This window comes from Kluyveromyces marxianus, chromosome 4 (genome assembly GCF_001417885.1).
Source record: "Kluyveromyces marxianus DMKU3-1042 DNA, complete genome, chromosome 4".
In the NCBI taxonomy this organism is placed as follows: domain Eukaryota; kingdom Fungi; phylum Ascomycota; class Saccharomycetes; order Saccharomycetales; family Saccharomycetaceae; genus Kluyveromyces; species Kluyveromyces marxianus.
Window position 1 is genome coordinate 799,742 of NC_036028.1, and position 24,526 is coordinate 824,267.

Here is a 24,526-nt window from a genome sequence, read left to right on the forward strand (position 1 = left end):
GGTCCAACTTGGGTAGATCATTGGGACAATAACTCAGGGAAAAACTATAAGATCGCTATTCGTGAGGCTCAATAAAGTTCGTAGGCTCTACTCGAACATGCAACACCTTGAAAAAGGACCCTTCCTATTCGTCCCTAGTTTTATACCCATACTTAATTAATAATACACATGTACATTTAACATAATGACAACAAGAAGAAACATAATAATAATAAAGAACGCACCTATGTAACGTATGAATTGATGAATGAATGAATGAATGAATGAATTGAATAAATCTATGAATGAAAAAAAGAATAACTGGAGCCGCCGCCTTCGTGAGCATCGGTTGAATACGCAGGCACAGGTATGCCGCTTGACACAACAACCAATTCCCTAAACATCCACAACACTTCATACGAAACCAAAACAAATAAACAAACCGACGATACCATTGGCTTCATTTTAACCTTTTTGCCTTTATTTCCGCGCTGGAACCTAAAATCCAAAAGAGGGAAAATGGCAAAGAGAGAGGGGAGAAGAACAACGAACGTTCTTTTGAAATCTTTCCGTACGAAAAGAAACGATCAAATGTCAACATAGTTATATTTCCATTTCAACCTATACATGTTAACTCTTTGTACTACGTAGTCTGTGTGTTGGTTTGGGCCTGGAGTTTGGAGGGACATTGTAATGAGCGGTTGTCAACACAACGGTGACAATAACATCTTCAAAATTTCTTCTGCCGTAGTCGCATCACAGGCGACCCTGCTTTCCTCTTTGCTGATCTTCATATATTCTTTAATGTTCTTCAATCATGCATCAAGCAGGACACGCACAAAGATATAGGCAAAAACGGGATTGGGCATAGGATCTTCTCAAATGCGTGCAATGCACTAGTTGCAATACACATGCAAAATAACATATATTGCATGGAAATTTGTCATTTGCGCGCTATTTTTTTCGGTTCATTGTTTTTTGTTTCTTAATTCTTCCAGAATAGCTTGTCCCATAGCACGATATCTGCAGAATCTGGGCGGTTCTTTAAACCGCCGAAGTGCAAGTGAGTTTCGGAAGTGAAGGGTTTGCCGTGTCCTCAAGCCGGAAACTGAATATTTTCAGAAAATACCGTTGGAAATGTACATTGTTGAAAGGTAAAAGAAGAAAACTTGATGTAGCTTTAGAATTTAGCCATTGTGATAGTGACTGAACCTAGTGTAAATAGATGCGTCATTTACCCTATTTTTCCTGTTGTCTCCTCTCAGGGTTCTCTTGTAGATATGTTTCTGAAAGTATCCGTTTTTCGCTATTAAACCTAAGTAAACAGTTGCTTCATTTTCAACACCCACCACCTTTACCACTGTTGCAAAAAAAAAAAAAGACAGGCAAAATACCGGGAAGGGATACTCTTATGATACGTTATGTACAACAGATAGATAGAAACCTTGTAGCTAGGAAGTAATACAGAGATGGTCCGCCTCATGAGTAACAAACAACATACCATAACATTGCAACAGAGTTTTTGAAAATAGTTCTTTGCAAGTGTCGTAGTAAGGGGCGAGAATGTCACTTACTCTTTCTTCTGGTTTCTTCTCGTCATCGTCTCATTTTTCTGTAAAAATGTCCGCCTAGTCATCACGTAGGAAAGAAAGATTGGCACTTCAATGATAGTACTTTTTTGGAGGTTCCTTACAATAACCGATTTTGGACCCGTGTTTTGCCAAGATGTTTCCCTTGTAGCTTTGTAAACTTTATGTCTCGGATATGAAGTTATATTGCTATTATGCATAATTTTCCGATTCCATCTGATTCTTTTCCTTACCTTGTTATTGCAGTTTTGAGCTTTAAGTAATTAAGACCATTCTCAGTATTGCATGAGATTCTCTAACGTTAGTGCCCGGGGGTGCAGAGAGAGAGATATCGGATATGAACCGCATGATATTTTGGTATATACAAATGATGATTTAAAATTATATAAATCTGGCACATGAGTCGGGGATGACTTTTTATCATAGGGCAGATGTCATTAGTAATCTCTAATTCTACGTTTGTCGTGTAATCAGTAAGTCAAAAACATCATCTGGAAACGGAACCTGAAAGACATTGGTGGTATTCTGTCGCTACATTAATCTTTCAAAGTAATATAATAGAAGTTCAACTAATAGTAAACTCGAGTCATTCAATCTTCGATAGACAAACATGCAAGACCTAGAAGTATTCTGCACAATATTCGCATTGCTATTTGTGTGCTATATCGGTTCACATAAGACAACCATGAACCAGCTTAAAGCAGATGTACCAAATTTGCAGTAAGAAAGAAGGATATGACATGTTTGTTACTACACCTTTCACAAAGCGTCTAAAAGTGCTCGCTTTTCATCTTCAACTAATCTACGCATTGACTGCTTAAGTCTGATCCTTCTTTTTCGTTCTTACGGCAAATTCATTGGAAAAAAATGCCCTTTACGTTTAATACAATATTCAAGTCCACATACTTCTTAGTGGTCTCCTCTTCATTTCATACTATAATGGAGGTGTTGTGGAATTTAAATTCATGGCCTTACGAAAACCAACGCTAATAATCGACATCTATACCATTAGCTAATAATTTTTTAATTTTAATTCTGATACCAAATTATAAAAAACTCGGACTTACGTAACTCTATAATAATGAACGCTTTGTCTTTTTAGTGAAATAAACGGCATGCTTTTTGAGCATTAAGGCAACTATATCTTGTTTGATGGACGATGCACAATACTTCTACTGTTTAGTATTCTTCCTGCTATCCTAACGTTATTTTTTGCTTCATTGTTCCTAGTATGAATACTAACTACCAGTATTAGATTATTATTAACTGTGTGGTTTTTTTTATTTTTGATGAAATATTATTAGTTTTTTATTTACGTTTTAGACGTTATTACTTTGACTTTATTGATATTTAATATTTTTACGACCAAACGTTCTTGAACAAATCGTCGTCTAATGACAAGCTAGAGCCAGTTCTCGTTTCACCAGCTGGTTGAGATAATGACCATGGGTTTGATGATACACCTCCAATTACACCGCCACTGTTAAATGAACTATTGCTGCTATTATTATTTTTATTTGGTAGATGTAAGGATGAGTGGGAAGGTGATTGCGAAGACTTTTGGTTCGCATACAGAGAGAGAATCGACTTTTTCAAATCTGGCCTATCCTGAGGCTTGTAGACATTGTTTCTCTGAAAAGATGATTCTTGGGTAGAAGATTTTTGTCCTGAAGATCCTCCTGTCCCGACTGGAGTCAAATGTAAGTCTCTGTTCAAATCTGTAGATATGTTCGCAGCACTTTTTTGCGATGCAAATGTAGTAGGAGAAGCACTCTGCACTGCAGGCTTCGTCTTTGTTGCCGTAGGATTTTTTGTAGCGTCCTTGTTAGTAGTAGCTATTGGCCCGTCGCCAACCCACTTCTTTAACTCGTACTTCGTTCTGATAAATTGTCCTAGCTTACTTTGATCCGGTACATAAGTTCCACCACCAAGTTTGTTTTCGTAATACTCATTGAATTTCTTATTGTTACCGTATTTCAACACGGCAGCTAGATGCTCCTCAGTCCACGTATCAAGATCAACACTTTTAACCTTGCTAATGTGAGTGCCCATAGACCTATGAAATCCGGCGCACTTAATACAGATGAAAACACCTAGCGACCATGAGGCCCACCTCGGATGTGTGGCAACTTTGCAATCACCACACTTTGCGTTATCTGGATCACGCAGTAGCGTACTTAGAACTTTTTTCACCTCCACACTAGTCATAGTAGAGTATATACCCTTAATAAAATGCGAAAAACGGCTGGCGTACTGAAATACGATCAATTAGTTGAAAGTACAGAGCCAATGCTAACTGTAAAAAGAATGATAACTGGGAAGCAGTAATATAGCAGCACAGATGTCAATCTTAACAAAATAAACCAGAAAGGAACTAAACTAAATAAATCAAATCAAATAAAATTTAACACCAGTTTAAAATCCATTGAACTCAGGTTTGCTCACAAAAAAGAGGTTAAAAAATTTCACCTGTCGAAGATACTATTGTGATTAATACCAGTTATGATAACCGCAATTCCTCACTCTCAAGTGCTTTTCAGTGTTACCTTAACTCTCTACCTCTGAAGTCTGTTACCTTACTCTGAAACTCGCTCTCTACTGCTCGCTCCTTTGCTGTTTTTTCGTTAATTTCAATATCTTTGATGTAGACACGAAGCAAGACCAAACGCACTTTGGTTTCTTTTTTCTCCATCGAGCATTTTTTTGCAACAGGATTTTTACTTAATATCTTTTTAGTGCGAAAAAAACGCATATAGATGGAGAAAAAAAAAAAGAAAAAAGTAGTGCACTTAACGGGCCGAAGAAAAGGGCCGTAAAAGAGCCCGATAAGTAAAAGAATCAAGATGATGTCAGAAGAACAATTTGATTAAACTATGTTTTTTTTTTTTTTAACCTGCGAAACTTTTGCATAAGAACCTACGCTCTGTAGAACACCTGCACTTTCTTTCTTCGTCTCCATTATACATTTTTCCACGTTCGCTATATATTCATAGGGTTGAAGGATAAAGTAAAAGAAGGTAAGAAAGTACTTAAACTGGTGTATTGGATTTGGCTTTTCTATACATACCTTTGTGGAGTAGTAACACGTTTTTATCTTTTTAAGAATTCACCAGGGCAGATTGGCAGATTGATTATATTGCGATATTATTAGGACGTGTGTCGTTCGGATACATCTTTTCATTGTTTTAGGTCTCATCGAGGAGTCTTTTTTTTTCTTTTTGAACATTTCAACTCTCCACTTAGTTGTCATATAGATAGGTTTTGAAGAGATTTTGGTCTCGAATCAAAAGCTTAAGCCTAACAACAACACCAGAGACTTCTACAATTATATTTCAAACAGATACGTATCTTCTGACTAGTCTCAGTTACGTTTTCTATCTTTTTTGTTTTGTTCTGTTTAAGGCTGCTTTTACTTTATTCTGTTTGTTTTTGACTTGTCTCGCAGAGAAATAATAATTCATTGAAACCCATTTATGTATTAAGTTTCGATTATCAAGCACTTTTAATATTCAACCGTTTTAATTCAAAAGATCTGATTTTCCCACCTTTTTTTTGGTTTCAATTTCTGCATATTTCACGTTTTACATCTAACACGCCCGTCACCGCTTGTGGGTAACGAGAGGTTCTTACACTTTAAACGCTGTACATTTGCCAAACCGAGACTGTTGTTGAACATTGCGTGTTCTGTGTTTGAGCGAATAAACATGAAGGACCCTCTTATAACTATGGATGAGGTATCGAAACATACATCTCGAGATGATTGTTGGACTGTTATCCACGGAAAGGTGTATGACATTACAAACTTTTTAAACAAACATCCGGGAGGTACACAGGTACTTCTAAAGTATGCAGGAAAGGACTCTACATTACAGTTTGATGATATAGGCCACTCTTTGGAGTCTCTTGCCTATGATTTAGATCCCGGTGCTCTTAAAGGCACTTTATATCAACCAAAGTCCAAATCTCATCGTATTGGAGACAATGACAACGATGAAGAGAACAACGATGAAGTCCAACTTCCGTTCTTCTTAACTACAATATTCCCAGCGGCTGGCATCTTCTGGTTAACAGAGGCTTGTCAAGCTATAAAAAAATTCCTAGTTCTTGAGAGAGACACTCGGATTCGGTTGCTAAGCGTGACTATCTTCTTTTGTGTTCTCACTTTAGGACTAATTCATTATGGCCATGATGATTTCGCTATAGATTATAATGATTATAGCGCTCCTACATGGCTAGATTGACACGACAGCACTTAATGTACTTTTTATCAACTTTTTGTGCTTTCTGTCAACAAAACATCCCCGATACATTTTCTATGCACACTAGCTGTGACTACCAACAGCCACCAATACTGCCAGATATTCTACAATTGTTTATTCGACTACTCCTTGATTATTGGTTTATTCCTTCCCCAGTGGAATTTTTTTTCTGATTTTTTCCTTTATTTTACTTCGTCACTGCATTACAACTAAAAACTTATATGCCTTTAGTTGTTACACCTTCAATTCAGAAAAGGGCAAAAGAAGCGAGTTTCTACACTCTTTCTATTTGTACTTTTCATCTCTGGTTTTTCCTTTCACATTTATGTTTATTCATTTTTAAGCTCTATCAGTTTGCATTCAATTAGCATGAGTTTTTCGTTATATACCGGTTTATACTATAAAGTATCTATACTACCCCATACAATACAACATCATACAATATTCACTTTACACTTCGCGGGCCTTCTCACTCTTTCTTTTGCTTAACTTGTCATCATTATGCAACCCTAATACTGTTCACCATTCATGCAAGGAATGCCCTTCCGAGCTGTACACCAAGGTTCTAGAAATAATATCGCAGAGACTGTGAAAATTAAAAAAAAAAAAAAAGATCAGAAACACATGTTACGAAGGTCACGTGTTTTATGCAGGCCCGATACCGGTGGGGCCACAGTTGTGAGGGAGAAAGTCTTGAAAAATTCCGAATGCACCACTGTTACGTCGGCGATGAAAAGAGAAATTAAAGCTTCGCATCACATCATCTTGAACTTTTCACTATATAATATACTGAGTCATCGCGCAAGAAATTTTTAGTTATGAAGAAGCTTCAAGCTAAATATTTAAGATAGGGTGCTGTTTACCACAACTATCGTTATAGAGCCCGTATACCTGTATTAAGTTCAGCGAAGTAGGCAAATAAGGTACATTCACCATATTTTAAGAGAGAAATATAATGATTGATACTACTAATTGGATCGTTCAAAAATTTGGTGGTACCAGTATCGGTAAGTTTTCGGAGCAAATAGTGAATGAGATTATCAAAGTTTACTCTCAAGAGTACGATAATAATGTTGCAGTAGTTTGTTCCGCAAGGTCTTCTTATACAAAGGCCGAAGGTACCACTTCGAGATTATTGCTGGCCTGCGAATTAGCTTCGAACAACAACTACGAATATAAAAACGTTCTTGATTTGGTCGAAAAGGATCATCTTGCAAACGCAAAAGAACATATAAAGGACATCACCATCCAGGAGACGTTAATAGAAGATTCCCAGAAAGAAATCAATGTTGTGAGAAGATATTTGGATGCATCGCAAGTTTTGGGTGAAGTGTCTACCAGAACTTTGGATTTGGTCATGTCCTTGGGTGAAAAATTATCCTGTTTGTATATGACAGCTTTATGTCAAGACAACGGTGTCAACGCTAGATATGTGGATATGTCGTTTATTGTTCCTAGCGATTATGAATGCAAAGATGGTACCCTGGATAACAGTTTCTACGCATTTTTGGTCTCTGCATTCAAAGAGAAGTTGGCACCACTGTTGGCAGAGATAGAGAAGGGTACCAAAGTTATCCCAGTTATCACTGGTTTCTTCGGTATTATCCCAATGGGTCTACTAAACGGTGTCGGCAGGGGATATACCGATTTGTGTGCTGCATTGATTGCCGTGGCGTTGAATGCTGACGAATTACAAGTCTGGAAAGAAGTTGATGGTATTTTCACCGCTGATCCACGTAAAGTTCCTCAAGCCAGACTATTAGAAACGGTGACCCCAGATGAAGCTGCAGAGTTAACTTATTATGGATCAGAGGTCATTCATCCATTTACTATGGAGCAAGTCATCAGAACTCATATACCGATCAGAATCAAAAACGTGCAAAACCCTAAGGGGAATGGCACAATAATCTATCCAAGTGATCAAGCAAAAAAAGGCGAGTCTACTCCACCACATCCTCCAGTGGCATTAACTTCATCCATCTTCGAATCTAAAAAGAAAGGAGCCACTGCTATTACTACAAAATCAGACATTGTGGTAGTAAATATTCACTCTAATAAAAAGACCTTATCCCATGGGTTTTTGGCAGAAATGTTTTCTACCTTGGATAAGTACAAGTTAGTTGTTGATTTAATTTCCACATCAGAAGTTCACGTTTCCATGGCATTACCTGTTCCGGACTCGGACTCCCTAAAGGCTCTACGTGCTGCTGTTGTTGAACTAAAAAGACTTGGGACTGTTGATGTCATTAAGAAGATGGCTATCGTTTCTCTGGTTGGTAAACAAATGAAACAATTCATCGGTATTGCCGGTACCATGTTCACTACGCTTGCTGAACAAAACATTAACATTGAGATGATTTCCCAAGGTGCTAATGAAATTAACATTTCGTGTGTCATTGACGAAAGCAACGCAGTTAGAGCTTTGCAATCTATTCATGCCAAACTATTGGATGCTCCATTAAATGAGACCTTCGATTCGGCTGTTAACGAAAGATTAGAACAGATCAAGCAAATGGCATTATAGAAAGACAATTAATAAACATATTTAAACAATATTTTTTCAAATGTCTAGTAAAAATTTAAGAGATATACGTCCGTAAATATTACCTATTTATCAGAACAGTAGGCGACGACACGTTATGCATGAATTTCGTTCAGAAGACGAAAATTTGGTCTCCCATCTTAGAAATGGGTTTAGCCTTTTGGAACCCAATGGAGACGGCATTTCTCTTGATTGAGGAAACCATTGGAGGTGGGCCACATACTAGCAATTGAACACCATCAGCTGGAGTTGGAAGATGATCCTTCATAATGTCAGCAGTAATATAGCCAACACCTCCAGTCCAAGACTCTGGTGCCTTATCCAACATGTAGTAAATCTTGAATTGATCTGGTTTCTTGGCAACAAAGGCATCTAATTCTTTCTTCAACAATATGTCTTCTTCAGTTTGGTTACCATAAACCAAGGAGACCTTGGTCTTGTCCGCATCATTAGCAAATATAGCTTTCATGATTTGGTACATTGGTGCAATCCCGGTACCACCTGCAATCATACCGATTTCTTCACACATGTTAGGAACATATTGGTAGAACCCCTTTGGACCACGAACTTTGATTTTATCACCAATTTTTAGTTCAGCAAAGTGCTTGGAAATGTTACCCTTTTCATAAGACTTGATCAATAGCTCAAAGAATCCAACTGAATCAGAATCCAAAGAGGTTGGTGTGTATGATCTTACAATTTCCTTACCATTAATATTAGCTTGAACAGAAATATGTTGACCAATTGGCAAACCCAAAACTTGATCTTTCTTTGGTAATCCAAATCTATAGACAGCTGTGTTGTGAGTCAAAATAGTCTTACCAACCAATGGAAATTCTTGCAACTTTTCCTTGTTAAGGACAGTCTTGCTTTGATTAGCCTGTATTTCCAAAATTACGGCTATAATAGTGCACACCAGCAATACTGCACCACAGAAGAGAAACGAAGTATTTACCATATTTTGATTCTATTAAGCTATTAAGCCTTTGAAATGCTATAAGAAAAGCCAATGGGTATATGAACAGCAATTACTTTAGATAACTAACCATTCAACAATTCTTCCACGTCTTGAAGATTTGGTCGTTTTATCTTGCCCAACCGTTCAAAATTCGCTTTTCAAACGAAAATGATTGTGAGGGTAACATATAATGTGTGTATCACGTGACAAACATATAACGAGGTTATTAGTGTTCTGCCCAGATGCCTTCTACAACGCATCGGCTGATGTATTATCGAGCTTATTAGAGAGTGCTAGAATGAGAGCTTTTTTTGTCTCATGTTTTAATGGTCTGTACTTGGTTTTGGACGATTTAAGATAAGCAATGAGGCTTACAACATCCGCTGGTTTCACCTTCTCAATATTATTAGATTCCAGTAGCCATTCACATGTCTTTCCCATTACAATGTCAAATTGAGGAAATGTAAATTTTTTTGGCACTTTAGTGGCTCTTTCAATGGCTACCACACCCAATTGTGTGGTAATATCTCTTAAAGTCAAGAAATTACCGCCGACAATAAAAGAATCACGTGGCGTAAATACTGCATGGATATAACCACATGGAATCATAAATAGGTTCCCCTCTGTAAGGTCCATAGCAATACCCTCCTTTAATAGATCACCTAAGAAAACAAGGTTTTGGTTGTCATCATCACACCATTTTTTATATTGTTTCAAATTAAACTCTGTAGGTGGAAATAGGATGAACTTCTTGGCACCAGAAATGACATTATAATACACGCTGGTTCCAGCGAAATCAAGATGAAAATCTGTGTATGCATTTTGAACTGACATAAGAATATACTTTGTTACTTTGGGACGTTCGATGTCGTCGTTTTCACCACCGAAATTCCAAACTAGGTCAACCAAATCATTGTTGTCTACCGCTTTTGGTCGTCTAATCCCATTCTTAAATTGTTCAACATGACTAACTTCCAACGAAATTACGTTTTTAATCCGGTCTCTTTTCTGAACACTTGTATTCGTATAATAATCATTCCATTGAGCTAATGTCCATCTTTCATTCATCTGAGTTTGTACATCCATAACGTCTATTGGGTAATCATCACCTAAAATTTGAGTCAAAAAATCAACATTTAACTTAGTATTATTCTTATCATCTACTAGACCAAGCTCATTTGCAGTGGAAACGTACATACCGCTGTTTTCTGGATCAATTACTCTCAAAGGTTCTTTAATACTTTGGAAATCAGATTCTAACTGCTTTGATGTTATAGTCTTAAGACCCTTCCATCTTTCAAAACAAGCAAGAAAAGCCTTTATGTGTGGATGTTCATGTTTCAAACGTTTGTCATTTCCCTCATTAAGTGCTACATAATCAATAGCGCGCTTCTTTCTCAACCTACTTTGTTTAGCGGTACTTATGCGTACCAACTTCAACTCTGGTCGCTTATCATCGCTATGTAATAAGCATCTGAAAGAGTTTATCTGATTCTCTTTTATATCCATTAGTTCCTCCTTATTATCGGGTTTTGGAATCATACAATTAATCGGTAAGCATAGTAAATGGACCCATGAATCACAGTATTCACATCCAACCCAGATTACTTTACCTTTATCTTCTGAATCGTCTTTTCCACAGTATTGGCATTTTGCAGAAGTATCATCCCCATCACTAGTCATAGTGTGTATACTACAGATTAGTTGTTCATAACACTTCTATATCGTTCTAATTATTCTTCCAAGAAACTCGACATTACCGGTTTTATTCTCTGTTGTTTAATATTGACAATTGGTATATAGGCTAAACGTTTAAAATATATTTGAAATCGCTATTATAAAATGAACAAAACAACTGTAACCGAATACATAAAATAGATGGAGGCGGTTGGCCACAAATTCGGATTTGAAAACTCCTAACACATACCATACATTTTAATCATTTAGGACTGTCCTGAACGCGAAGGAAGGATTTTGCTGCAGTAGTCTAGCTTTATAACCGCGGTCAACTCGGTGTTCACCAGATTCTGATTTCAGAAGTGAACAATGGCGAGGTTAAAGCACGAACTGGGCCTTCATCCAAGAGACACTTTGACTAAGTCGACTACAAGTAATAGTAATGCGGGAAATGGTTTGAAACCAAGCACCAACAAAAAGGATTTATCAGCCGGAACGCGATATGACAGTGCAAGATATAAAGTGAAAAAGGAACATGCCAGTTTTGAGCTATTCAGTATAGCTGATGAAGATGAAGACAATAATCGAACAGGAAAATCTACGTCTACCGAAAGGATGATTGATATTACCGAACCAGAGGAAAATAAAGATCTACCGACAAAAGAAAAACGTATAGAAGGTGCTGGGATAATAAGTCCTATGAACTTATCAAGTAATAACAAAATAACTATTCCATATTATACAGAAGGAATCACTAAAATTGTAAATTCTGATTCTAAACATGGTGAAATCTTCCGATTTGTAGCAGGTTTAAAGATCACTTTAACAAGAGGACCAGATTTCCTACAAAAACCAAATCTTTCTATACAATTTATGAGAAAAGACAACAATCCTATAGGAGGATTCTGCTTTGGAATTAATGATGGTATCTTGCTATTTATATACGATTCCAAGGGAGAAGGATTCGGTGTAATATTTTCTCCACCAAAACATTTTTCAGTTTCAGTACCTGGTGAAAAAGATACCAGGAGAGTGACAACGCACTGTATTTCATGGACTTGTACCTCACATATGGCCCCAGAATCTAACAAGTTCTTAGAGCTTATTAAGACCTACAAAAAGCTCCTACCCAAATCTAATCTTGTACCAGATAATATCCGTAAGGGTGATAAAGGACAGATTGATGAAATGATTAACGAATATAAAAAACCACCTAGTCGTCGTTCACCATCTACATTTAGCAACCTTGACAAAATACAGAAAAAAGATTTAAAGTCGCTTCAAAAATCAAGAAAAGGAGGAAGTGGTAGTAAGATTCCACCTCCTGAGCCCACATATGACCTTGAAGAGAAAGTTTCCCGAAGTGAAGCAATCCCTCAAAAATCATTTTACGCAGAACCTGGTAAAAGATTCTCCTATGTTTCTGCTTTATCTCGAAAAACTAGATCAGCGACAAATTCTACTACCAAGGAAAACTACCAAAGTTTCTCTGACGATCTTATAGAGCAGGAGCAACCAGAAGAATTTAAGCCTACGCTTTCATACACATTTTCAGATGGCTTTAAAATATCAGTGAATAATCAAGATTTTAAATGTTTATACAATCATGACTGGATTAATGATACAATATTGGATTTTTTCTTAAAATATTACATCGAGGAATCTATAAATAGTGGAATTGTATCAAGGACTGACGTTTACTTATTTTCATCATTCTTTTACACAAAACTAATAAGCACCTCAGAGAATCGTTATGAAAACGTCAAAAAATGGGTCAATAACTCAAATCTATTTTCCAAAACTTTCGTTGTTCTCCCTGTAAATATGAACTATCATTGGTTCGGATGCATAATAACAAATTTGAATAAGATTAAAGATGCTATGGAAAAATGCAAAGAATCCCATCAACATATAATAACAGGGCCCGGTAATGAAAATTCTACTATACCCTCGAATCCAAGCGCAGAACAAAATATCTCAGAAAAGTATTACACTTGCATGGAAAATGACCTTCCTACCATATCGCTTTTAGTGTTCGATTCTTTAAGACAAACACATTCTAAATTGATGGACGCTGTGAAGGATTTTATTATTGATTACGGTAAGGATGTTCACCAATTTTCTATTCCTAGAAATAAAATCAAGGTTAAAACATGTTTAGTTCCTGAACAACCTAATATGAGTGATTGTGGAGTCCACGTTATTTTAAACATAAAAAAATTCTTCGAAAAACCCAAAGAGACGTTGGATTTATGGTATACTAGATCACCATCTAATTATTCAAAAAAGGTAAACGAGTTTTTTGAAAAGAAAGAACGTCTAATGGCACGGAAAAGCCTAAGAGCGCTATTACAGGATCTTCAAAAGCAGCAGATCACGGCAAATGGTGAAGCTAACTGCGACACCAAGGATGAGAGTATTGAGGAAAATCACAGTGACCTAGAGATTATCGAAAATTTTGAAGAAAGCTTAATGAATGATAAAATACAAGAAACTTCAGATACCACAAATAATGAAAGGCAAAGCGATCCCACTGATACAATACAAAGGATACATAATTTGTCTGATTCGATAACTTCATCGATAGAAATGCAACAAAAACGGCCGACTTCAGAAGCAGAACAGTCCATCTATTTTAACAGAAATTCACACAATACTGCTTTAACTAATTCTCTCGATGGCAATATGTCTGAAGATGTAACTGCCAATATCAGAAATGAATCCAAGAATAATTTCTCTAGTGTAGACAATCATAACAAAATGATTTCTAATGAAGATCAAACTCCAATTTGTGCTCCTCAATTGAGCGATAGAGATTATATGGAAAAATCTGATTTTGCAGATGATTTTCTTTCCAGTCAACCGCCAGATACTCAACAAAGGAGAAACCGTCGGGCAACACAAGAGTTAGATAATGTGGATGATGATTCATCGATAGATGAAGGAGTGCCAAGAAAAGATAGTTCTCCAGAATTAGATGTCAACGAAAAGTTATCGCCGTTACCTGATCGTGTTCTAAATGAGAGGTTTCAGAGATTGCGTACGACAGAACATACAAATGGGACTAGACCATCAAAAGAAGAAAAAATAACAAACTCTATTTATACTTCCGCTGAAATTTCATCCAATACAAATAAACAATACCACCAGTCTAATGATTCTTTCTCAAAACAAGGTTCTCATTATAATGGGAAAGAGCCACCAGAAGTACTGAACGAAAAAATATCATTAGAATTAGAAGAAGAAATCAAAGTTTCTCCAGATTGGAATCATAAAAGTACAAACGACAAAATTCCGGAAGATTTCTCATCGCATAACTCAACCTCATCTCCAACGGATTCGGTCGAAGAAATTTTGAATAGAGAAACAATTAAAGAAAGTGAGGAGCAGCCTAAGAGAAGAACCAATAAAAGGAGCTTTGAACACATATATGAAAACGGAAAGGCCATTTACGCCAGCAATAACCCGAAAATCCCTAAACCGAATAATGTGTTTAATAAATCTGCATCTAAATAGCGTAACATTAAACTCGGCTTCTTTTTAGTAAATTTATTTTGATAGAGTACTTTCACATTCCTTGCAGTTTTCTCAAAATATTGAAGAGATATATGCGAAGTTGAACAAACAAATAAACTAATATACGTACATAAAAAAAAAGCACTAATCGTCAAAATTCTTAAGTATTCTTCCTCTGCCATAAACTTCATCCCTCACCCTTTGCGTTACAGATTCATAGATACCTCTTAAGGTTACTATTTTTAATGCAATAAAGGCAGAAGAGAATACGACGGCATCAGTACAGTAGAAAAGCTTCTGTAATACACTCATTGATTCATGATCAGAAGATACACCGGGGGTAATCATTGTAAAGTAGATAAAAGGCGCCCACGTAGATGTATATGAGTTGCGATTAGAGACATACTCCATCAAGCAAATCAAATACTGAAGTAAGATCGGAACTAGAAGCAATAGAGCTAGGAAAATCGTACAGACATCAGCTGCCTTTTCTATAAGCTTTCTTCTCCCAGCAGTTTTGTTTTCCTCTTGATATGTTTTAAACGCAATATATCCGACTATAGCAATTTCAATCCGAAGGAAAATTGTTAAACATGTTTCCACAGAATAACCATTACTGACTAGATCCGAAGGTAGGAACCAAAACATGATTGCAGGATGAATTGTGTTAATATTGTCATCTAAATGAATGAGATTTTCTTCAAGGAAATGAAACTTGAAATATTTGAAGAGAAAGTTTGAATGATAAGAGACATTACACTTGAAGAGGAATGTCCCAACATAAGCAGTAAAGATTGGGTGGATTGCACTGATAAATCCATTTATAGGATTCCATATATCAAATTCTTCTGCAGCTGGAGCAGCCACATTGTTATTAACATCAATATTGTTGATATTATTATTTATATCATTTTCTCCAAGTTGAACCTCTTGAATCACATCATCTAGTTCATTTTCAATATTATCAACATTAACTTCAACGATCCTATTGTTTCGAACGAGCGCGTTCAATTTACGAGTGTGATAAGAAGTTAACGCTACCGAGAGAATGACAAGACCACAACAAACAGAAAATAAATTGAGCGAGTTAATACTTCCATATAGGTTGATGCCGGAATCAATGAATGATGGCACAATCAAATGCAATAGATATTGTAAGCCTGTAATTACAGGAAGGCCAATGAGATTGGAAGCTAACAATAAACCAATGAAAAGTAATGATGAGAAAAACCATATGAATACGATAAGAAGAGAATACATGAGAGTGAAATGGGGAGGGACATAAACGACCTTGTATTCATCAAATTCTGTGGGTTGCTTTTCTAGATAGCCAAACTCACCAGCAGTACGCTTTTGCCTTTCTTTGATGTGTTTAAGATCCAATGGCTTTAATAGTTTATCATCTTTGGTAACTGGTACAAATAATAGTTGAGCGTATTTTTTCGAGATTATATCACTGGCAGGAACTCTCATCATCGTACCATCTGGAACAAAGTACGCATGTACGTCGGGAATTTCATTGAAAAGACTTTTAACTTCATTTTCTGATTTTGGGTGTGAGTATAATTGCAGATTTGATAAACGTGCCTTTTTGGAGTTAAACCATTTGTAGTAGAAGTTCCTATACACAACATGGCCTCTTTCCGTAGGAGAGTCTTTTCCTAAAATGAAGGATGATAGTCTGATTTTCCTACAGCAAATATCGAAAACAAAAATCCAATATTGCCTCACGTATACATTGATAATTCTATTCTTCGATAAGACTTTATCCGTAAAAGCAAGTACCGTAATAGAAAGTAGTGTACCTGTTGTTAACAATGTAGACAAACTATGCTTCATAGGTAACAATTCAGAGCGTAAAATGAATGGGAATAAGAATCTAGTGTGGAAACCGAAACCCACTAAAATAAACGCAGTATAAATCGCCATTGACAGTAAAAGTCTTGAAAGTTGGAGTTTCATTGGATATATCAAGGAATCTTGTAATAATTTGATATTAGGATCATCTGGTGATCTAATGAAGAAAAGCACACCCGGCCTGATGATATATTGCCTAACCATGCCAACGTACTGAGCAAAGCGATACATATAGAGAGTACCAATTGCCCAATATGCAATATAAGAAAAATATGGTGGCCAAAAGGAACAAAACTTGGGTATAAAGGTTAAACTGTTTTGCGGTAGTAACAAAGGTGATATTAGCGATATATCGATTAAGAATCCCGCCAGGATGGGGAAGCCAGCCAATTCAAGGGTAAATAATGTCAAAACTTTCAAAGTACACTTTATGGTATAAGTTACTTGGAATACTACCCTTTTCCATTGGGTTTTCAATCTATTCTTTTTAGAGTGTCCACGAGACAATATTTCAGGAACGATACAACAAAGAGCGATGAACGTCAAGTAAGTACTAGCGGGCGCTATCATTCTAACTAGCATACCATGCTTTTCTGTTCCTTTTGTATATGCAAAATAAAGATTTACGATTGGAAGTATAATTGCATCGTACAACGCAGACTCAAATTTGGTTACGATGGGCCACATTTCCACAATTCTTTGATGGTATCCAGGGAGATTCATATAAGTTCCTAATATAGAGACTCCATTTACCATTATAGCAATGATCTTAAAATATACCAGGTTCAATAAGTACCCTACCAGGGTTGTCAAAGCATATGCTAGGAATAAGTAACCACCGATAACAGAGAATACAATGGAAAAGTAACTTGGGAAATACTTGTAATCAAGGTTCAAGTTGAATATTGCCCTTGCCTGCCCATCTTCATTCTCTAATACTACACCTGGCCTTATATCTTCGCCATCTTGGTTTTGATTATTCGCATTCGGAGCCTGGCGTTGTCGTAGTTGCGCATCTAGTTGCGCATCAAATTCTCGCTGTGCAAGGTGTCTATCCATTCTTTAGGCTTCTGCTTTCCAGTTAGACAAAAAACGCAAGGTTAAGAACGTAATATATGGAGCAACAGGTACAGTTTTCAAATACTCAGAGTAGAATTAAGCTAAATAGGAATGTAGAAGGGTCCTTCTTTTCAAACTGTTGATAATTATTGTTTTTACAAATTATATACGAATTTGCAAAGAGTTTCGTAATCACTTTTTCAAATGTTTTACAGACTTTTTGTATACGGAAAAGCAAGCGAATGCACATGATTTATAAAGACATAAAGATTTCAAATATTATATATACAGCTGTCAGAGTTAACTACTCAGAATCGAAGCTAGCAACATCAGAGTCAACTGCAGCTTCATTTTGGTGAAGTTGTTGCTGTTGTTGCTGTTGTTGCTGTTGTTCTTCGTCCTCATCACTACTGCTGTTTTCATCGTTTGATTCCTCTTGGTTATGTCTGTCGAGGGTATTTATTAGCCGATTAAGATCCCTTGGGTCAATGTTTGGGAAATCTCTGAGAGTTTGAATGGCAAGATCTTGTTTTGTCCACTTTGGTCCAATCTTGTGAATAATCATCTTGTTGAAAATAGGTTCTCTAACTACCATGTCATATTGTAGATACGCTATTGCGTGTACCACAAGGATAACAGCCATCTGAATGACAGAAAATCTATAGTTATTCAAAAGTTGATATATGATGTCCGAGGTACTTGGATGTTCCGGTATACTCTTCTCAAACCCGAAAATAATATTTATGTACCACTTGTTATCCGACGGGAAGGAGAAATCGTCCACCGCTGCCGTATAGAGCTTACCCCAAACATTCCACGAAAGCGGTATTCCTATAAGGAATATGATACCGATCAGTGTAAATTTGAAGTAATAATTAACTTCCTCTGCTGCTCCTAGTACGCTGTGTTTTAACAACAGGCTTAACGGAATCCTATCAGGCATGTCTTTCTCGTACAATGTTTGAAATTCTATCGGGTGGTTGCAGATGGAACAAACAGTATTAGCCCCAGGCTTTTTGATATCAACATTTTTGGATTCAAGCCACTCGATCAAGCACGGTTGGTGGATATATTTGATTGATCCCTTACATTTACATGGATGGAATAGTGGGTTTTCTTCGCTCCCTTCCAACATACAAATACGACACGTAGCGCCATTCACGTTAGACTGTGCACCACCGGTAGTGGGCTTTTCGGATTCATATCCACTATCTTCATCGGAAACCATTCTTAATATTATTCGTTTCTGTGTGGAACTATTATGTGATGATTGTTATTTCAAATAGAGAACGTACTATTTTAGTTTGTGTCCGTGACAAATAGGAACTAAAGGAACAAGAGTTTCGGAAGGGGTTCCTGTTATTCATACAGGCAAATGCCTTAGATTATGTGCCTGGATGAACAATATACGTAATATTTACCAAACTTGTATTTATTCTTTCTCTAACTTCATCATTGTTCATGACATTAGAAGAATTGAAGATGTTTTACACTTTTCCAATGCCTAAAGTACGAGTGGAAGGCTCAAAATGCAAGCAATAAGGAATTTTTAAAAAAAAAAAAAAAGTTCTTCATTTAAAAAAATAAGAAGCCCTGCGGGGGGCTCGAACCCCCAACCTTGAGATTAAGAGTCTCACGCGCTACCGATTGCGCCAGCAAGGCCCTTTAAATTTGTTATTTTTCCAAGCATGAAAGTTGTATGGTATTGATTTATGCGGATCACCTGACTGATAAAACTCTTCTACTATTACTTTGATGTGGTATCTGTTTTATTGTTTTTTTTTTTTTTTTTTTTGGTAATTTAAACACAAAAGCGTAACCTATTTTATCTATTATAGACCATCTCCAAACGGTTGCACTCCACATGGATACGTTTTAATGCGAATACAACCCTATATAATTTGACCTACCAACTCTAAATATATAGCGTTAAATTCACATATCACTCATTTATAATGCTAAGGCGTGACCCAACTGTCCTTTCACTAACAGCAGACGATATATCTGAACTTCAAGAACACTTAGAAGAATACAAACTTCAGCGAGAAATAAAAGCACAACACCTGAATCTATTGCGATCCTCCTCAAATCCGAATAAAGATGCACAACTAAAATCTTTAAACGATAATAATTTCATTCCAAGGGAAAGCATGCTATACTCCCTCCATAAAATGACACCATCACGCCAAAATAAACCGACAATGCCACTAGATCGCGGCTTTGATCAGGCTCCTGACGATTCAAACGCCCAGGAATCAGCAAACCCATTCTATGCATCTAATTCAAATAATGATTGAACGTTACTCCTACCACTATACACATATATATCTACACCCAATACTTTAAAGAACGAAAAGCACGGATCTAAAGGTTTCACCCTTTAGCAGCTAAAAACTCCTTCATTTCTTTCCTTTTCGCCTGAATGTCAACAAATGAAGGATGATAGTTTATTTCTCCATATGGGTCGCTATTGAGCAGCAAATTGATATTGGAAGCTTTGTTCATGGACACTGGTTTTAGATATTCGTGTGTGTCAATAATTCTTTCTTCGCCCCGAATTGTTAGGAATCTCAACACAGAATTACCAATAAACTCAGCTAGTATGAAAAACACAAGTCCAGATATAGCCTCTAGTTTGATATCCAATGGAAGTTTGGGTAATACAGCATCTGGGTTATCTAGAACGAGTTGTTTAGATACCCTATGGAATTCGTAACTGGAAAAACCAGAATGAATTAGTTGAAGCCATGCTAGCAAAAAAAGTGACTTAGAAAACAACGACATAGCCAATATAATATGTATATGGCTTTCTAGAAATGGTGCCGTTGATGTCTTTAGCGGTCTTCAGCAGTGCTCTTAATTGCTTGTTACTTGTGTGTTGACATGGAAAACTCTCTGCATTTTTCAGTTTTTCTTAAATTGATAATATTTACTTCTTCTATATATTTTAGCTTTTTCATGTAAGAGAAGAGAGCTGCTGCACTATATACCCTACCAACACGAACATAAATCTATATTCACTAAGTATGTGAGAAGTTATAATCGAGGGTTCATGCCAGCCAAATGCTTTGAAAAATTCTAGCTAATTTATTTAGAGAGTTGAAATGGATTATGTAAAACTTGTATCCTTAAATTGGCGAAGATACAATAGGGTCTGCAGAAGGAAGAATGTGACTTTGGGAATTAATTGATTCATCCTGAGTGAATTCTTCAATAGGCTCAAGTTGTTCTTCAGGAGCAGAAGAGTGAGCACGTTCATGTTCTGAAGGCTTTGGTAATGTATTTTTTTGAGGCTGATTCTTGTTATCATTGTTAAAGATACTCTCCGTAATTATGCTCTCAAATAATGAACCAAGTTTATCCTTATTTAATTCTAGCCTTGACTGAAGGTTTGTGTAAGGTAAAACCCCAAGTTTTGATACACCCTTTAACTTCATTGTGAAAATGCATAGTTCTCGTTCCGTATCTTTGCTTGAATCAAGAAGAACGGAGTCATTATAATTGACGTTCTCATCATCAACCCTATCCAAAGTCACCTTTAACATATTGGCATGACAGCTCTCTAAATAAAGGAAAACGGATAGACATATTTCAGATAGTTCTCTCGTTAAAGAAATGTGGTAGTCTTGTCTTAATGCTCGTTTCCAGTTTGTATCTCTTTCCGGAATGTTTAGTTCAAACATTTTGAATGCCATTATGCTATCAAGCAAAACGGAAAGAACAGAATATAGCACATGATATTTTACAATATCTCTTACTTCCTCATTATTGTTAACTTCCAAAGCAATATCAAATAACAAATCCAATATTTGTTTGATCTGACTTAGGGTCGACTGCGAAACAGGGACAGGCTGTTCACTATTTTTAATTATATTAGCCCATGATTCTAAGTTCCAGCTTATTACAGATGTGAATATCTTGAAGTCCAGAATTGATAATTCATCTTTAGACAATGATTCAAGTAAATTTGGTAATTTACTCAAAAACTTTTCTGTTAGCATAGAGAGTGTTGATTCTGAAATTTCAGTTGGAATCTCTTTGCCCAAAATGACAAGCTTGTTCAAATATTGTACATGTAATGTTGTTACTGCATTTTCCAGTTTGATATCAAAAGATTCCAGGAATTTGTTTAAAGATAACATGATATTAACTTGCAATGATTTCCACGAATCAACAATCTCAGTTCTGTTGATGGTTGTCAGGTATGGAATCAGTTTTTTGTATGCTTTTGAAACAATGTTTTGAGATTCTAACAGGAGAGGTGAGCTTTCGAACCTCTTCAAAATAATTTCATTGATAATATTGATGTCATTATTTTGCTCAGTCGAACTCCATTCTTCGGAGTTGAATAAACAAACAATATCGAGTAGTAAGGTATAAATTAAATCAGAATCCAAATTCATTTTTTTGAAGAGATGAATGAGCTCTGGAAGCGCTAATTGAGCTACCATTTGTCTCTCTTGACCTTTATTGTGAAAAACACCTCCTGTGCACAAACCGGAAAATACTGTTAGATAAAAGAGGACTTTATTATCATTATCTGGAAGTAGTAACTTGATGTCACTGAGGTCAGCAGAGCTGTACTCACTTTTATCTTCTAAATCCTTTTCAAAATCAATTTCCTTATACAGAAGTTTTGCTATATCTCCGACTAGGTCACCGAACTTAGGGGATAAGAACTCAGAGGCCTGATAGAGCAGTTTAATCTTCTTACTTGAACCTTCCTCCAACTGATCTTCATTTTCAACTGTTGATAAAAACTGAGACAAAGAACTGTTCAGAACTCTCATAAGCACACCAATTTCGATGAAGTGGTCCTTCGTCATTATCAATGGTATGTTAGTGTAATTAGACTCATAATCTCTAGAAAGCTCTGCACTCTTTTCTGTAACTATCGAGGAGAAGAATTTGGCTACTTCACTCAAAAATTTTACGTCCCTTGATGATGAGGTTAACTTTACCTCTTGGTCGTAAAATATTAAGCTTGTAATTTCAATGATTTCTTCATCGTCAAGGTATCCAAAGTCATTGATTTGAGAGAGGACGCGAACAGCCGTCAGTCTAACTTGGATGTCGATATCTCTATGTGCTATTTCTAGTAATCGCCCTTTAAAACGCTCAAAGAATTGCCTTAATGCTGCATTATCAGTAACACTTTTATTACGTTTGTTAGTAAATCTTATCAATTCTGACAAAATCTTCAACACTTGCAAACGAACTGCATGACTCGAATCCGATAATAGCCAACCAAAGTACTTTAAAAATGTAACTTTAAAAAAGTATTCTGGATTGTTGACCATCCACTGTTCTAGTTCTGATATGGAATTTATCCTGATGAGTTCATCGACATCTTTAAATCTATGCACAAAACATAACTTTATTATATTATCCATATTGTTTTCAATAATTGTTTTAGTAGCTTCAGCGTCTGCAATGGATGATTCCAAAGTTTCAATTGTTTTAGACTTTGGATTTCTCTTTTTGTTTTCTAAGGTCAATTGTTTTCTTAACTTGAATAATGAGTCTGTTTCCAGGCTAGCAGAAACTTTTGCAAATACAGTTTGGAAAACAAGAAGCGCCTTGGTGGACACATATCTCAAACTCCTTATTTTTGAAACTGTCAGAGATGGAAGCCAAGTTAATAAATCAATTATCAATGGATGTGTTTCAACAATAACCTCTTCAGAATCTTCCTTTTCTTTTTCAACATATATCATCTCCTTCTCCACTGCCAAATCTATAAGATTGGACATCAGCTGAGTGAAATTATCGGACAAAGACTTATACTTTGCTCTTTTACTATGTTCATCCGATAGTCTAAGATGAAATTCGTGTATCTTTTGTTGTTGGAACATGATTTGTATTTCACCAATAGTTTCGTTAGAAGAATCATTATTTACCACGTCATGTTCAGCGATATGTGTCAAACAACCCGCACAGTCCAATAAAAAGTTGAGAATTTCTGAAAGGGCTTGAGTTCTATCCTCGTTATATGATTCTAACCAGTCGCTAGCCAACTCTTCAACGGAGTGATCCGCCGAAGCGCTTAATATGCGGAATAACTCTGTAGGTTCGAAGTCGTTTTGTATAGCCAAAAAAGTTTCTCTTTCTGCTTTAGAAGAGGTGTGAGAGCCCGATCCGGAAGTACGGTTAGTTTTAGTTTTAGTTTTAGACCCATCACGCGACCGCGAATTCCCCTTCTTGGCTCTCTTTGAATTTTGAGCCCTCGAAGTCGATTTTCGTTTCTTCGATCCTGGTGCAACATAATCATCATCGTTAGCGTCTTCTTCTTCTTCAGAACTGGATGATTCTAGTATATCATCCATATCCCCTACTTGTTCTGTCTGATCATCCACATCCACCCCCGTTGCTCGGGAAACTTCTTCATCTTCTACATCTGATTCAGGCTCAGAATCCTCATTATAAGAAGCCTTGCTTCTAATTCTAGTGGACCTCCGAACAGACATTGTTTTACGTTGGAAATAGCCTCTCTTAATTGCTAATTAGAAAATCAAAAAGAAGTTAACAGGTGCCACTATCCACTCCTAGTCATCAGGATGTGTTTTGTTCTAAACAGTGCCTGATGTGATGTATATAACATATTATATTATACTTTTTTTATATATTTATTTTTACGCGACGCGTTTGATGATATCAATAACAAAAAAAAAACCAAAAAAAAAAAAAAAAAATAAGGTTGTAAGCGGTAAATAAAGGGCCCCTGAAACCTGAAACAGTGAAATAACTGAGGGAAAGAATTTTGAAAGACAATGAAGCTCTAGCTTGGGCTAACATGGGAGTGCAGAAACAATAGGGATATTGTAACAGATATATAGAGATATACAGTTGTAAGAAAAGTCAGAAGTGTTGAAAACATTAAAGAAAAAAATATGAAAAAAAGGCGAAATATTATTAGATGAAAGCGAAATTGAATGTGTATATTAATTAACGTTTGGAATTAAAAGAAAATAAAAAATGAATCCGTAGTAACTACTTTTGAATAATATGGTAAGCATAAATGTTATTTGAAGGAAAAAGGTGCTAATAATGTGAAACCAGCACATTAACCCGGTTGGTATGAAAAGGATGA

At 36.2% G+C, this 24,526-nt stretch overlaps 11 protein-coding genes and 1 non-coding gene across 12 annotated transcripts; 4 read left to right on the plus strand and 8 right to left on the minus strand.

Annotated features, from left to right (window-relative positions):
- Positions 1–2,927: 2,927 nt before the first annotated feature.
- On the minus strand, positions 2,928–3,776 carry AGE2 (GTPase-activating protein AGE2; the record flags this gene model as incomplete). The annotated part of the gene is made up of 1 exon (XM_022819639.1): positions 2,928–3,776. The coding sequence occupies one exon, from the start codon at positions 3,774–3,776 to the stop codon at positions 2,928–2,930; it is 849 nt and encodes a 282-aa protein (XP_022676185.1).
- A 1,496-nt stretch (positions 3,777–5,272) lies between these two features.
- KLMA_40341 (cytochrome b5-like heme/steroid binding domain-containing protein) lies at positions 5,273–5,809 on the plus strand (the record flags this gene model as incomplete). Its single annotated transcript, XM_022819641.1, has 1 exon — positions 5,273–5,809. The coding sequence occupies one exon, from the start codon at positions 5,273–5,275 to the stop codon at positions 5,807–5,809; it is 537 nt and encodes a 178-aa protein (XP_022676186.1).
- Positions 5,810–6,782: 973 nt separating this feature from the next.
- Positions 6,783–8,351, plus strand: HOM3 (aspartate kinase; the record flags this gene model as incomplete). Its single annotated transcript, XM_022819642.1, has 1 exon — positions 6,783–8,351. One exon carries the CDS (start codon positions 6,783–6,785, stop codon positions 8,349–8,351), a length of 1,569 nt encoding a protein of 522 aa, XP_022676187.1.
- Positions 8,352–8,481: 130 nt separating this feature from the next.
- On the minus strand, positions 8,482–9,327 carry CBR1 (cytochrome-b5 reductase; the record flags this gene model as incomplete). The annotated part of the gene is made up of 1 exon (XM_022819643.1): positions 8,482–9,327. One exon carries the CDS (start codon positions 9,325–9,327, stop codon positions 8,482–8,484), a length of 846 nt encoding a protein of 281 aa, XP_022676188.1.
- Positions 9,328–9,576: 249 nt separating this feature from the next.
- Positions 9,577–11,010, minus strand: JHD1 ([Histone H3]-lysine-36 demethylase; the record flags this gene model as incomplete). The annotated part of the gene is made up of 1 exon (XM_022819644.1): positions 9,577–11,010. One exon carries the CDS (start codon positions 11,008–11,010, stop codon positions 9,577–9,579), a length of 1,434 nt encoding a protein of 477 aa, XP_022676189.1.
- A 363-nt stretch (positions 11,011–11,373) lies between these two features.
- On the plus strand, positions 11,374–14,520 carry ULP2 (SUMO protease ULP2; the record flags this gene model as incomplete). Its single annotated transcript, XM_022819645.1, has 1 exon — positions 11,374–14,520. One exon carries the CDS (start codon positions 11,374–11,376, stop codon positions 14,518–14,520), a length of 3,147 nt encoding a protein of 1,048 aa, XP_022676190.1.
- Positions 14,521–14,664: 144 nt separating this feature from the next.
- On the minus strand, positions 14,665–17,436 carry SSM4 (E3 ubiquitin-protein ligase SSM4; the record flags this gene model as incomplete). Its single annotated transcript, XM_022819646.1, has 1 exon — positions 14,665–17,436. The coding sequence occupies one exon, from the start codon at positions 17,434–17,436 to the stop codon at positions 14,665–14,667; it is 2,772 nt and encodes a 923-aa protein (XP_022676191.1).
- Positions 17,437–17,740: 304 nt separating this feature from the next.
- SSM4 lies at positions 17,741–18,664 on the minus strand (the record flags this gene model as incomplete). Its single annotated transcript, XM_022819647.1, has 1 exon — positions 17,741–18,664. One exon carries the CDS (start codon positions 18,662–18,664, stop codon positions 17,741–17,743), a length of 924 nt encoding a protein of 307 aa, XP_022676192.1.
- Positions 18,665–19,023: 359 nt separating this feature from the next.
- KLMA_R421 lies at positions 19,024–19,099 on the minus strand. The gene has a single exon. It is a non-coding gene; the product is annotated as a tRNA-Lys (tRNA).
- A 292-nt stretch (positions 19,100–19,391) lies between these two features.
- CDC26 (anaphase promoting complex subunit CDC26) lies at positions 19,392–19,733 on the plus strand (the record flags this gene model as incomplete). The annotated part of the gene is made up of 1 exon (XM_022819648.1): positions 19,392–19,733. The coding sequence occupies one exon, from the start codon at positions 19,392–19,394 to the stop codon at positions 19,731–19,733; it is 342 nt and encodes a 113-aa protein (XP_022676193.1).
- A 76-nt stretch (positions 19,734–19,809) lies between these two features.
- EMC5 (Emc5p) lies at positions 19,810–20,220 on the minus strand (the record flags this gene model as incomplete). Its single annotated transcript, XM_022819649.1, has 1 exon — positions 19,810–20,220. One exon carries the CDS (start codon positions 20,218–20,220, stop codon positions 19,810–19,812), a length of 411 nt encoding a protein of 136 aa, XP_022676194.1.
- Positions 20,221–20,564: 344 nt separating this feature from the next.
- On the minus strand, positions 20,565–23,903 carry IRR1 (cohesin subunit IRR1; the record flags this gene model as incomplete). Its single annotated transcript, XM_022819650.1, has 1 exon — positions 20,565–23,903. The coding sequence occupies one exon, from the start codon at positions 23,901–23,903 to the stop codon at positions 20,565–20,567; it is 3,339 nt and encodes a 1,112-aa protein (XP_022676195.1).
- Between the last annotated feature and the right edge of the window lie 623 nt (positions 23,904–24,526).